The sequence below is a fragment of the Callithrix jacchus genome, chromosome 18 (assembly GCF_049354715.1).
Source record: "Callithrix jacchus isolate 240 chromosome 18, calJac240_pri, whole genome shotgun sequence".
Lineage (NCBI taxonomy): Eukaryota > Metazoa > Chordata > Mammalia > Primates > Cebidae > Callithrix > Callithrix jacchus.
In genome coordinates, this window is record NC_133519.1 from 17,188,655 (window position 1) to 17,203,078 (window position 14,424).

General features: G+C 44.9%; 1 protein-coding gene across 1 annotated transcript in view; it reads left to right on the plus strand.

The window, feature by feature from the left end:
* Positions 1-14,021, plus strand: part of PRCC (proline rich mitotic checkpoint control factor) — a 35,241-nt gene extending 21,220 nt beyond the window's left edge. Inside the window, exons 4-7 of the mRNA XM_002760116.7 lie at positions 4,720-4,815; positions 7,376-7,519; positions 10,235-10,300; positions 13,573-14,021. Of these exons, the coding sequence (XP_002760162.1) occupies positions 4,720-4,815; positions 7,376-7,519; positions 10,235-10,300; positions 13,573-13,659 (393 nt within the window). The 3' untranslated portion in view covers positions 13,660-14,021. The remainder of the gene's footprint in view (positions 1-4,719; positions 4,816-7,375; positions 7,520-10,234; positions 10,301-13,572) is intronic.
* Positions 14,022-14,424: the final 403 nt, after the last annotated feature.

Here is a 14,424-nt window from a genome sequence, read left to right on the forward strand (position 1 = left end):
TTTACAAATATAGCTATTGGCCATTTCTGATTTCTGTTGCTTCTTTTTTTTTTTTTTTTGAGACAGAGTCTTGCTCTGTTGCCCAGGCTGGAGTGCAGTGGCTTGATCTCGGCTCACTGCACTTCCGCCCCCTGGGTTCAAGCAGTTCTTCTGCCTCAGCCTTCTAAATAGCTGGGATTACAGGCACCCACCACTGTGCCCAACTAATTTTTGTATTTTTAGTAGAGACAGAGTTTCACCATCTTGGCCAGGCTGGTCTCGAACTCCTGACCTCGTGATCAGGAGTTAATTGTTAAGTTTGAGTTTCTTGTATATTCTTCAGTTTGATCCCTTGTCAGATATATCTATCTATGAATATATTCCCTCATTCTCCATATTGTCTCTCTATTCTGTGCAGAAGCTTTTTGGTTTAATATACTGCCATTTGTCAAATTTTGGTTTTTGTGGTTTTTTTTTTTTTAGATGGAATCTTGCTCTGTCGCCCAGGCTGGAATGCAGTTGGCACACTCTCTGCTCACTGCATCCTCTGCCTGCCAGGTTCAAGAGATTCTCTTGCCTCAGCCTCCTGAGTAGCTGGGATTACAGGTGCCTGCCCCCACGCCCAGCTAATTTTTGTATTTTAATTTTTATTATTTTAATTTAATTTTATTTATTTGTTTATTTTTTTTCTTGAGACAGGGTCTCGCTCTGTTGCCCAGCTGGAATGCAGTGGCGTGATCTTGGCTCACTGCAACCTCCGTCTCCTGGGTTCAAGCGATTCTCCTGCCTCAGCCTCTGAGCAGCTGGGATTACAGGCATGTGCCACCACGCCTAGTTTTTTTGTGTTTTTGGTAGAGGTGGGGTTTCACCATGTTAGCCAGTCTGGACTTGAACTCCTGACCTCAAATGATCCACCCGCCTCGGCCTCCCAAAGTGCTGGAATTACAGGCATGAGCTATCGCACCTGTCCTGTTTTTATTTATTTATTTATTTAGTTTTGAGATGGATTCTTGCTCTGTCACCCAGGCTGGAGTGCAGTGGCATGATCTTGGCCCACTGCAAACTCTGCCTCCCGGGTTCAAGCAATTATCCTGCCTTAGTCTCCTAAGTAACTGAGATTACAGGCGCCTGCCACCATGCCCGGCTAGTTTTATATTTTTTAGTAGAGACTGGGTTTCATCATGTTGGTCAGGCTGGTCTGGAATTCCTGACCTCATGTGATCCACCCATCTCCGCCTCCCAAAGTGATGGGATTACAGGCGTGAGCCACCATGCCTGGCCGACTTTCTATTTTATTGCCTGTGGTTTTGAGGTCTTAGCTGTAAAATTTTTGCCTAGACCGGTGTCCTGGAGCACATCCCCTATGTTAAAAACAAAATCTGTTTGTGGGAGCTGGTGAGACGTGTGAGGAGAAGGCGGAAGAGGACTGGTCTCTAATCTTAGAGTTACAGGATAGCATCCTCAAAAGTGGGTGATGTGGGTAAGGGAGCTATGGCATAGACTTCTAGATAGCACTTAGTCTAAGAAGAGTTTCCAGAGGTGAGGAGTATTGAGAAAACAGGAAGGGAGAGGTGGGACGGAGGAGGAAAGAAGGGAATCTGGAGGGTTGAGTGCAAAGTAAGAATAAAGTGAATCCTGAGGGTGGTTTAAGTTTGAATCACAAGCCGAGTTTGGGCAAGTTACTTAACTGCCTCTCTCAGTCTCAGATTCTTCAGGTGTAAAAGGGGATATCTGAGCGCACCTCAAAGGCTTGCTAAAAGAATTACATTAGCCGAGCATGGTGGTTCCTGGAAAATAGTGAATGTTTAGTAAGTGGTGATTGTAACTTTTTTTTTTTTGCGACGGAGTTTCGTTCTTGTTACCCAGGCTGGAGTGCAATGGTGCAATCTCGGCTCACCGCAACCTCCGCCTCCTGGGTTCAGGCAATTCTCCTGCCTCAGCCTCCTGAGTAGCTGGGATTACAGGCACGCGCCACCATGCCCAGCTAATTTTTTGTATTTTTAGTAGAGATGGGGTTTCACCATGTTGACCAGGATGGTCTCGATCTCTTGACCTCGTGATCCACCCGCCTCGGCCTCCCAGAGTGCTGGGATTACAGGCGTGAGCCACTGCGCCCGGCCGATTGTAACTTTTTATTCACCTGTTTGGAAGAGCTGTTTAGATTTGTTCCAGATGGCCTCAGAGAGTGAAAGTATAGAATTCCAGGTTGTGAGTAGGTTTAAGAGATAATTCCTAGCAGTTAGAGCTTCCCAAGATGTAGAGGGCTCCTAGGAGGAGGAGCTGGGGGACCTGGCACCAGTGGTGGGGTTGAACAGAGGCAGCTGGCTGGCCCCATGGACTGGGCAGCTTCAGCAAGTTTTACTGCCGGCCTGGGATGGTTGGAAGACTTAAGTCCCTTCAACCACTGTGACTCTGAGTGGTCAGTGTTACTATTTTCAATTTGGGCATGAGTAAGGAGGGAGGGCTTTGAAGAGAACCTGTTCTGACCAAATACTTTGAAAACAATTGTGTTTCCTAAATCTTTGCTGTTAAACCTTGTTGTTTCTTATAGGCTGAGCAGAGACAGTATATCTTCCCTTAAGGTTGTTGTTAGAAGGATGAAGATAGGCGGGGCGTGGTGGCTCATGCTGGTTATCCTTTGGGAGGCTGAGGTGGGTGGATCACCTGAGGTCAGGAGTTGGAGACCAGCCTGGCCAATCTGGTGAAACCCTGCTTCTACTAAAAATATAAAAATTAGCCAGATGTGTTGGCATGTGCCTATAATCTCAGCTACTCGGGGGAGGCTGAGACAGGAGAATCACTTGAACCTGGGAGGCGTAGGTTGCGGTGAACTGAGATGGTGCCATTGCACTCCAGCCTGGGCAACAAGAGTGAAATTCTGTCTCAAGAAAAAAAAAAAAAAGGATGGAGGAGGACGATAATAAGTGTTGTTACTTCTTTAGCAGAAAAACAAAAAGATGCTATTTCAATCCAAGAACCACTGATTTACACCCAGCAAATGAATAACAAATTGAAATTCTTTTTTTTTGTTGTTGCCCAGGCTATAGTGCAATGGCTTGATCTTGGCTCACTGCAACCTCCGCCTCCTGGGTTCAAGCGATTCTCCTGCCTCAGCCTCCTAAGTAGTTGGGATTATAGGCACCCACCACCATGCCTGGCTAATATTTTGGCACTTTTAGTAGAGACAGAGTTTCACCATGTTGGTCAGGCTGGTCTTGCTCAGGTAATCCACCTGCCTTGGCCTCCCAAAGTGCTGGGATTACAGGCATGAGCCACCATACTCGGCCAACAAATTGAAATTCTTATTTTTTTTTTTTTAAGATGGGGTTTCACCATGTTGGTCAGGCTGGTCTTGAACTCCCGACCTCAGGTGATCCGCCCTCCTTGGCCTCCAAAGTGCTTGGATTACCCGCATGAGCCACCACGCCCAGCCAACGAATTGGAATTCTATATGCAGTTATAAACATCATTGAGATAATCTACATAAAGTAAAACATTTTAAGTATACTAGGGGATGCTGAAATTTAAATGTATCTTATTTCTTTTTTTTTTTTTTTTTTGAGAAGGAGTTTTGCTCTTGTTGCCCAGGCTGGAGTGCAATGGCGCGATCTCGGCTCACTGCAACCTCTGCCTCCTGGGCTCAGGCAATTCTCCTGCCTCAGCCTCCTGAGTAGCTGGGATTACAGGCACGTGCCACCATGCCCAGCTAATTTTTTGTATTTTTAGTAGAGACGGGGTTTCACCATGTTGACCAGGATGGTCTCGATCTCTTGACCTCATGATTCACCCGCCTCGGCCTCCCAAAGTGTTGGGATTACAGGCGTGAGCCACCGCGCCCGGCCTTAAATGTATCTTATTGTGAATACCGTTATAAAAAAAAATCTATACTGTAATTGCTCAGGATTTTTATATATTATTTTCATGTAGTGAATATTAAACCCATTTTCATTTACCTCATCATAAAACGAATGTTCTTAGTGGTGCATTTCATGGAATTTAAGATGAAGTGGAAGAGTTAGGAAAAAGTGTAGGCAAGGAGGAAAGAGTTTATTGGCCCTGTGGCTGCCTGACTTGGCCAAGCAGGGGCCTTGCCATTGCCTTCACCCTCCTCTTCCGTTAGGGTCTGCAACAACATCTGAGCCACTCAACTCTGAGGGGAATCATGGGATTCCTGAGCTAAAAATCTGGTAAACAAACCTGCTTTGTAAGTTTCCTTACATTCCTAATAGTGGTTATTTTAAATCAGAGATCTGCAACCTCCCCACCCCGTCTAGACTGTTCCCTGTATCCACAGGACTAAACTAGAATGAGGAGCAGGAATGGCATGACATATGCCTTCTTGTCCCTGCTCGCATTGCAGCTCATTGGGCATCTTATGGGCAGGAGGAGCAGGGCTGAGGGCATGGTAGAGGTGAGGGGTGAGAGTTGCTCTTAGGAAGTAGCTGAGGGAGCAGGGTGTAGATTGAAGCAAGAGAGACTGTCTTTATTTCTTCTTCCCCTTGGCTAAAAAATACCCATCTGTCTGGATAGTGTAGATTGGAAAAGCTGTAGGAATTGTTCTTGAGTTACAGGGTAGGTCCTTGGGATCTATGCCTTTAACTGGTCTGTTTGAGGAAGCTGTAGTGTGGGTGTCTCACCATTGCCTGTTTGATGAGGATATTCTGTTTCTGGACACATCTTACTGTCCCCTGTCCAACTCTGCCCTCACTTGGTGTGTTTTTCTTTCCTCTTTGGCTGCAGGATTATTACAGTGGTGGCTACTATCCTGCACAGGACCCGGCCCTGGTCCCCCCACAGGAAATTGCCCCAGATGCCTCCTTCATTGATGACGAAGCAGTAAGTTAACAAAGCTGCAAGTGACCATCTTTGACCCCTGGGCACCATGTTTCACATCTGAAGCCAAAGGAAATTAAAAAAGACACACACACAAAAGACAAAACTGTATCAGGATTAGGTTGGCAACATGTAACTGAGAAACGAAATAATAGTGGCTTATAAAGGAAGTTAGCTTTTTTCTTCATGGAAGAAGGATATAGGTAGGCAGGCCAGGGGTGCTTTGCAGCTCCACAGAGTTGGGTAGCTAGTCCCTTTTTTTTTTTTTGGTGGTAGAGATGGGGTCTTGCTTGTTGTCCAGGCTGCCCTTGAACTCCTGGGCCCAAGCAATTTTTCTGCTTTGATTTCCCAAAGTGTTGGGATTACAGGGGTGATTTACCATGCCTGGTCTCAGTCTCTTTCTGATTATCACTTTGCTGTCCCTAGGCCGTGGCCTTTATTCTTATGGTCCATGATAGCAGCTAAGGAAAGCTACAGCGTCGCACTGGCGTTGGAGATGCAGCAGGGTAGAGAAAGAAAGAGGAGGAACACTTCCCCCGCTTTCTAGGAGACTTCCTGAACATTCATAAGAGCATGTCCACTTTGATCTCACTGACTAGAATCTGCTCACGTGGCCATATCTAGTTGTTTGGGTTTTTTTTTTTTTTTTAATGTTTTTGTTTGGAGCAGAGTCTTGCTCTTTCACCCAGGCTGAAGTGTGGAGGCATGATCTCAGTTCACTGCAACCTCTGCCTCTCAGGCTCAAGCGATTCTTGTGCCTCAGCCTTCTGAGTAGGAGTAGCTGGGATTACAGCGTGTACCACCATGCCCAGCTAATTTTTGGATTTTTAGTAGAGACAAAGTTTCACCACATTGGCCCAGGTGGGTCTTGAACTCCTGGCCTCAAGTGATCCGCCCCTCTTGGCCTCCCAAAGTGTTGGGATTACAGGTGTGAGCCACCACATCCAGCTAGTTGTAAGGGGTCTAGGAAATACAGTGTTTTAGTTGTATGGTAATATGCCCAGGAAAAATTTTGGATTCATTCACACTGAAGAAAGGGAGAATGGATTTGGGGAGGCACCAAGCAGCTATGTTAAGTAACCCTTGTGTTTCACATAATGGTATCTCCCTGCTGCTGAGCTTTCCCAAGCTTCAGCAAAAGGAAAGGTAAGAGGACAATGTCCTGTGACTTTCAGGCTCTTATTGAGGATATAAAATACTGTTCTATCTGCAGGTAAGTCACAGCCTATTAGGAGGAATCTGCAGAAATAGAGGGTGTTACCTCTCCATGGAGGTTCTTATAAAAAATAACTCTTTTCTGCTTACTTTTTCCTAGAAACATATCCATCCCTTTGCATGCTTCTGCCTGTGCTTGATAGTGTGTCCATCCACTCTCCTTCTTGGCAAGTTTGATAGTTGGTTTCTTTGGGAACCAGCTAAGCCTAGCTGAGAACCCACTTAGTGGAAAGGTCAGTTTCTTACAGGTAGAGTGAGGGTAGAAGGCCTCACTAATATTGAGATCAGGGTCTGGGTCTCACTGAAGCTTCTGAGTTTTAAAATTCGATTCTGCTTCGCCCACATTCCTTTTGAGGCACACCTCTGGATGACTTGTGTGATTTGTAATTTTTTTTTTTTTTTTTTAGGAGGAAAGAGTAACAGTCTCCTAGAAAGTTTACTGGACTTTTTTTTTTCTTCTTTACCCTTAAAAACTCTTTTGATCCATGTCGAGAAGCCAGCAGAAAAGTAAAGAAAAAAAACTCTTTTGAAGTAAAGCTCAACTTGTGTGTGTGCATGAGGCTTCTTTTCTATGCAGCCCCACATTTGTTGTCTGTAATGTCCACTCTCGTGTGGGGTCTGTTGATTTGATGATACCGAACAATTAGAAGGAACAGAGATGGACAAAGAACTGATTTTTAAAGGGAAAATCCCAGAGTTTTGTGTTTTTTCGGGGGCTTGGAATTTTATTTTTTATTTTAATTTTTTTAGAGGTGAGGTTTTGCTGTGTTTCCCAGGGACCACAGGCACACACCACCACACTTGGCTAATTCTTTTGTAGAGAGGGGGTCTCACTTTGTTGCCTAGGCTTGTCTTAAACTCCTGGGCTCAAATGGTCCTTCCACCTTGGCCTCCCAAATGCTGGTATTATAGGTGTGAGTCACCTTGCCTGGCCTACTCTGAATTCTTAATATGGAAACTGTATACAGTCCTTTTAAGCAGATGCCATTAAAAATAAAATAGATTCAAGGCTACGTGTGCCAGTCTGTAACATGGATATATTGCATAGCGGTAGGCAGATACCATTTGAGTGCAAATTTATGCCACTGGTTCTCTGCACTCATTCACGTTTGGAGATACCTCTTAGCTTCCCTTTCCCTGGGTCCAGGAGACCTGAGTAGAAGTAGCCTTTTATCTGGCATCAAGGGAGTTTGGTAGATGGCAGGGTGAAAGGACGGAGAGAAGGACTGAGGGTACCTTGGGATTGGTGAGTCACAAAATCATTCCATAAACTCTGGCTCTTTAGTGACATCTGCTGATCCCCTTGCCTAGATTCCTGACTCCTGCATTTTTTTTTTTTATTTTCCAGTTTAAGCGGCTACAGGGCAAGAGGAACCGAGGGAGGGAAGAAATCAACTTTGTGGAGATCAAAGGTGATGACCAGCTCAGTGGGGCCCAGCAATGGATGACTAAGTCATTGACAGAAGAGAAAACCATGAAGTCATTCAGCAAAGTAAGTGGGAAAGGTCTACTGAATGGCCAACTTGGGAAACCGCAAAGCAAATCTTGTCTTACACCCCATTGTTATTGTCACAGCACCCTTTTTTTTTTTTTTTGGACAGAATCTCACTCTGTCACCCAGGCTGGAGTACAGCGGTATGATTTCAGCTCACTGCAGCCTCTGTTGCCCAGGTTCAAGCGATTCTTCTGCCTCAGCCTTCCTGAGTAGCTGGCGTTTTAGGTGCCTGCCAACATGCCCAGCTTATTTTTGTATTTTTAGTAGAGATGGGGTTTTGCCATCTTGTCCAGGCTGGTCTTGAACTCCTGACCTCGTGATTCACCCACCTTGGCCTCCCAAAGTGTTGAGATTACAGGCGTGAGCCACCTCCCTGGCCACAGCATCTTTAGCAAACACATTTTGCCCATGGCACTAGAGTGTGCAGCAAACCTCACAGATATAGCTCCTGCCCTTCAGAACTTTGCAGTACTTTTAACAGCTCTCCAGCTGGATGGGGGTGTCTGGTTGCTGAGACTGAGTGGTTGGAAAGGACTCCCAGCCTGTGGTGTGGCTCCTTCCCAGGCTGCACAGAATCCACAGCTGCTCTGCTCTTTCCCTATAGTCAGATCCTTCTTTCTTTCTTTTTTTTTTTTTTTTTATTGAAAGTTTTTTGCTTTTTTTTGTTTTAATTTTTATTCTTTTAAAATACTATCTTCTTCTTTTCTTCCCTCCCTCCCTTCCTCCTTCCTTCCTTTTGTTTTCATTTTTTTGTTATTTTTTTTTCTTCAGCGTCTCACTCTGTTGCCCAAGCTGGCATGCCCTGGCTCAATCACAGCTCATTGCAACCTCTGGCTCCCAGGCTCAAATGATCCTCCCACTTCAGTCCCCTGAATTGCTGGGACTATGGGTGCATGCCACCATACCCATCTGATTTTTTAGAGATGGAGTTTCACCATGTTGTCCAGGCTGGTCTCGAACTCCTGGCCTCAACTGATCCACCCACCTTGGCCTTGGCCTCCCAAAGTGCTGAGATTACAGGCACCAGCCACTATACCCGACCTCAGTTCATTGTTTCAAGCTGGGACCTGGCTCAGCATATCTCTGAAGTGTGGGCACAACAGAACCTGGAGTCCCGAGATTCTGAGCGTACAACTCTTCTGTGTTCTCTCCGTTATTTATTGTAGCCAGCTGTCGTCTTTCCCAGTGCTTTTATTCATCACATTTCCCACATCACACTCCTGCCTTCTCTGTCCTAGTTTCTTCAGTCAGTATGATGAACATCTCCACCTAGTAGCTGAGAACAGCAAATGTGGACATTTATGAGCCTGCCACTGGGGGAAAATGTTGGGAAGCCCTGGACTTGTGCCCAGCACCAGCAAGGCCAGGGTCGAGGATTTTGTTCCCTTTTCCTCCCCCCATTTGCTTTGCTTTGTTCTGTGGCCACAGATGGCCATGCAAGCCCCAGCCGTTTGTTTTAACTGAATGCTGGCGGTCATACAGGACAGAGCAAAGGATTGTGGTTAGATCAGCATAGATCCAACACTGTTTACTGGAAAAGCCACTTAGGAGAGTGTGCTCTACCAACTGTGGGTCGAGAAGCATAGTCACGTAGTAATAGCTACTGTCATTAATGCTCACCGTGGGCCAGGAATGGAGCTGGATGTTTTATGTATGTCATCTTTAACTGTCACATTAAATGACATTCAATAGCAGCAAGCAGTTAGTATTTGCTATTTTCCTATCTTCAAGTTTTCTTGCCACCCTCTTACTGTATTGAAGTAGATTTTGTTATAAGGAGAAAAAGATATGGTCCTTGTCCTTGAGGAGTTGACAGCATAGTTGGGAAGAACAGATTTAAGGACACTTGAGTGTAAATGATTACAGCACAAATTGATTACATAAGTGCTGAGGATACTCTAGAGAGGAGTTTTGGGAGTTGGGTGGAGATGATTAGGAAGCTTCTAGTCTGAGACAACTCTGGCAGAGGACAGAGAAACCGCAGAATGAAAGCCCAGACCAATATAGACTTTGACAGTAAATCATTTGCATCAAAGTTTGGTTACGGGTTCAATGCCGTTACGGGCGGAGGCTGGAAGATTGGGGAGAGGTGGAGTGATTGTGAAATTTCTAATTCCAGGGAAGCTGCTGGCACTTACTAGAATGGGGAAGGTGGGGTTTTAGCCAGAGATGATTGATGGGAGTGAGCCTGGTAAGCAGAAGGTAGGAGACAGGCTAGACATCTGGCTTGACTGGGGAGAAGGGGACAGAGATGAAGAGGGTTCGAAGGGAGATGGGCATGGGGATTGTGGGGGGGCCTTGCAGGGGGGCAGAAGGTCACCTGTGCCCTGGCCCACAAACTGTTTCAGGCTGACTGCGGCAGTAAAACTGATCTCAGATGTCCATAGCGGCCAAAGCCCCGTGCTGGGTGCTAGGGGTCTGGTGGGATTACCAAAGAGGCAGAAGACAGTCCTGACCTCAAAGTATTTCCAGTCTAGCGGGGTATATTAGCAGGCTTTTTCAGGCAAGTGTTCTTAGCTTGGTTTTTTTGTATAATGGCTTTAATGAAAATAGACTTTGTAAGTATATAGAGGTAAAACAGCTCCAACTTTTCTCCCCCAGGATTTGGGCTGTGGAATCGGCCTCTCAGTCCCTAACACCGCACTATCTGGGCACATGAGAAATTTCTGCTTTCATCCTGTGGATTAATGACTATGTTTTCTTCTCTTGCAGAAGAAAGGTGAGCAGCCAACAGGCCAGCAGCGGCGGAAACACCAGATCACATATCTGATTCATCAGGTGAGAGAGAGCTGAGGGCTCTGGCTCAGGCAGAATTCCTGTAAATCTGGGAATTTGAAGGATGAGATACGGGTTAGAAGCCCGGATGCCAGGGACCATCTTTTGGCAGACATCCTCTCCTGTTCTCAGAGTGGCCACTAGGAGGGGATATATCCTTCAGAATTATTCTGCTCTACTTCAGTCTGACTGCAGATAAGATTCAGGTGCAGGTGCTTGAATAAAACTCTGTTAAGTGAAAATCCAGATATCCAAAACATAATTTAAGAGGCGAGTGAAATGGTTTATCATAGGGTTCTTTTAAATAGCAACTTTCTCTAGTAATTTAAAAAACTTAAAAAAAAAGTTGATTCATCTATTTAGCAAAACATCCACCTGATGAAGAGGTTGGTTTTATATTCTCCACTTCTGTGACAGGGAGCATCAACACAAATAATTCAGAATTACAGGTAATCCAAAAATGTCTTTTGAAATTAGAATGTCTTGCAATTTATTTAATATGACTGGGCAGCTTTCAAATACAGTTGACCCTTGGCCAACACAGAGGGTTAGGGGTGCCAACACCCTGAACAGTCAAAAATCTGCATATAACTTTTTTTTTTCCTTTTTGGAGACAGGGTCTTACTCTGTCACCCAGGCTGGAGTGCAGTGGCACAATCACGGCTCACTGCAGCCTCCACCTCCTGGGCTCAAATGATCCTCCCACCTCAGCCTTCAAAGTAGCTGGGACCACAGGTGTGTGCCATCACATCTAGCTAATTAAAAAAATTTTTTTTGTAGAGATAGGATCTCCCTGTGTAGCCCAGGCTATGTGTATAATTTTTGATTTCCCTAAAACTGAACTACTAATTGCCTACTGTTGACCAGAATCCTTACCGATAACACATTTTGTATTTTGCAAAATGCGCTGGGTTTTCACACCTGCTGACATAGCTGCAACAATAACTTCATAAATTTCCTTTTATTTTGAGACAGAGTCTTGCTCTGTCACCAGGCTGGAGTGCAGTGGCATGATTTCTTCTTTTTTTTTTTTTTTAACAATTGTCCTTATGCTGGATTTGTTGGTCTTGAAGTGGCAGGCAAGTGCAAATGCAGCTGCAGACCTTAATCTACAGAACGTACCAAACGAGCAACTTTTTCTTGTGATGTCATCACTTTGCTGCTTGGGAACACTTGAGCATGACTAGTAGCACTTCCTATGGGTTCCGTGGTGTTATTTAAGATTTATCGGCTGGGCGCGGTGGCTCACACCTGTAATCCCAGCACTTTGGGAGGCCGAGGTGGGCAGATCACGAGGTCAGGAGTTCGAGACTAGCCTGACCAACATGGTGAACCCCTGTCTTTACTAAAAATACAAAAAATTAGTTGGGTGTGGTGGTGTGCACCTGTAATCCCAGCTACTCAGGAGGCAGAGGCGGAGAATCGCTTGAACTTGGGAGGTGGGAGCCGAGATCGTGCCTATGCCAGCCTGAGAGACAGAGTGAGACTCTGTTTCTGGAAAAAAAAAAAGATTTATGGTATTGTACACACTGAAAAACACACAAAACTGAGCGAGCACATTTAACTGTGCTCTGCAGTGTTCTAGGAGACAAGCAGCTCCCGTGGAAATGATTAGTGTTATGTGGTGTTTTAAGCAGATACAATATTGAGCTCACTGCAATAGCAATAAGAGGTGTCTGTGAAATCATGACATTAGTACAGTGTGTACTACAGTGGATTTTACACAGATAGGATTTAATTTGTTTACATTTCTCTTGACTACAAATGGCACCATGTATGATCTGTATTTGTGGGTACATTTTTATAAATGTTAACTTTCTATAGATTTGTGTGTATTTTATGGTAGTAATGATAAAATAGACTAGTACCTACGTATATTTTATGCATTCACAACATACCTTTTTTCTTAATTTTTTCAGTATTTCTAGGTTACACAATTTGTGTTTTCAAATTGTCTCAAATCTCCAAAAAAAGTTCTAAAATATTAAATATTTATTGGAAAGAAAATCCACACGAGTGGATCTGTGCAGCTCAAACTCATGTTGTTCAAGGGTCAATAGTCATGAAACATCTTTTTTTTTTTTTTTTTTGAGATGGAGTCTCACTCTGTTGCCCAGGCTGGAGTGCAGTTTCGTGATCTTGGCTCACTGCAGCCTCTGCCTCCTGGGTTCAAGCAGTTCTCCGGGCTCAGTCTCCTGAGCTGGGATTGCAGGCGCCCACCACCACACTCAGCTAATTTTTGTATTTTTTGGTAGAGACGGGGTTTCACCATCTTGGCCGGACTGGTCTTGACCTCACGATCCACCTGCCTTGGCCTCCCAAAGTGCTGGGATTACAGGTGTGAGCCACCGCACCTGGCTAAACATCTTTTTAAGACTAATTGAACTAAATTCTGTCAAAGATACAGATATGAATAAGACCCTTTTGCTGGCTCTTTTCCTGGGGAGTGTACATCTGGTTGGTGATTTCGTGGTAAATCTTGCTTTCATTGTTTTATCATATTTTCACCTTCCTTTCAGGAACTCCTTTGTACTCTTTCCGTATCTTGTGATTTGTGGGAAAGGATTTGAGAGTATATTATTTAAACCCACTCTCTTAACCCCCACCCCAAGTTCCAAAGGAAATGAACAGGCATCAAATCACTTTTGAGGGGGCTTGAGAACCCCTTTTCTAGGGTAGTACTTCTACATTTCAGAATGCAGTATAGAGCCAGGAGTTGTTGGGATCTGAAGAGAGACGTCATTCTTGTACCTCTCAGTTTTTCACAGCTTCAGCTCTTACTTTAAAATGGTTGGAATTTCTAAGGTACCACATACACGGTATTTGACATAACTGTAAAACTGCGTATCTGAGCTAAGCGATTGTTAGTTAGTGTTCCGTTTTGACTGGTCCAAGCCTTTGAAGCTGTCCCCTCCTGCTCTGCTGCTGGGGTGTCTGAGGCAGCTGATTTTCTTCCTTTTAGATGCTACATTCTAGTTTTCATTTGCCCATTTCCCATTTCAGCTTTTGAGTTTTAATTCTACTAGAGGAAACACCAGGATTCTTGAGTCTTTATTCTGCTTAAGCCTTTATACCTCTCCAAAGAAATGATGTTTTTCTTTGCTTTCTTGGGGTCTTCCCCTTTTACTTAGATAAGTCTTTCAAGGGGTTTGCTGTTTCCCCATACTTTTTTTGAGAGGAGAAAGATTGTAAATTGGGAAGCTCACAGAAGCAAGAGGACAGTGTTTCTCAGAATTCTGGGTTGACCCTCCCCTCCCCCTTCTTCCTTGCCACAGGCCAAGGAGCGGGAGCTGGAACTGAAGAACACCTGGTCAGAGAACAAGCTCAGCCGCCGTCAGACCCAAGCCAAATACGGATTCTAGGGCTCTGGAACTGATTGCTCCCAGGATCTCCTTCCTGCCGGCCCAGCTGGCCTGGCCCCCAGCTTCACCTCTGGGACCCCAGCTGCTCTAAGCCTAGGATCTCTTTCCCCAAGGACCCAGCCCTCGCCTCTGCGAGAATGAACATATTTGATAGATTTTTCTTAACAAGTTAGAAACTTCAGCTCCTTTCTGTCCTGGAGCTAGCAAAGACTTGTGTGACACCTCCGAAGGGGCTGAGTTCTGGGACGGGAGTTTTGCTCCCTGTCAGGTGTGATGAGATGTTGAACCCTCCCCACCACCACCACTTTTTTTTTTGTTTAAACCAGGGATGTCTGTTGAAATAAAACATTCAGTCTGACAGACGTTGCCTGCCCTGTCCCTGGATTAGTATTTACCTTGTGTAAAGCACCTTCCAAACCGTCTTGAGCTGCCTCATCACTTTGCTTTTTTTCCTCTATCCACCATCTAACATGAGTTTGTGGCCATTGAAGACCCTAGAATTGTGTGCACAACTTCATATGAGGCGGGATGATTTTCAGAGGGGTCTGTGATCCCAAATGTGTATTGCTGATCTCAGATACCTCTGGAGACTGGATGAAGTCAAGAGGTTCTTTCTTTAGCACGAAATAGTTGTCAGACATAGAAGTCCTATCCAGCAGTAGGTCAAGTGGCAAAATCCCTGTCCCTGAAGGTGATTCAGATTGACACTGGTAGTCATTGGTCTGGATTGGTCTGAAAGTTTCACATGGAACTTGGGCACTAGAG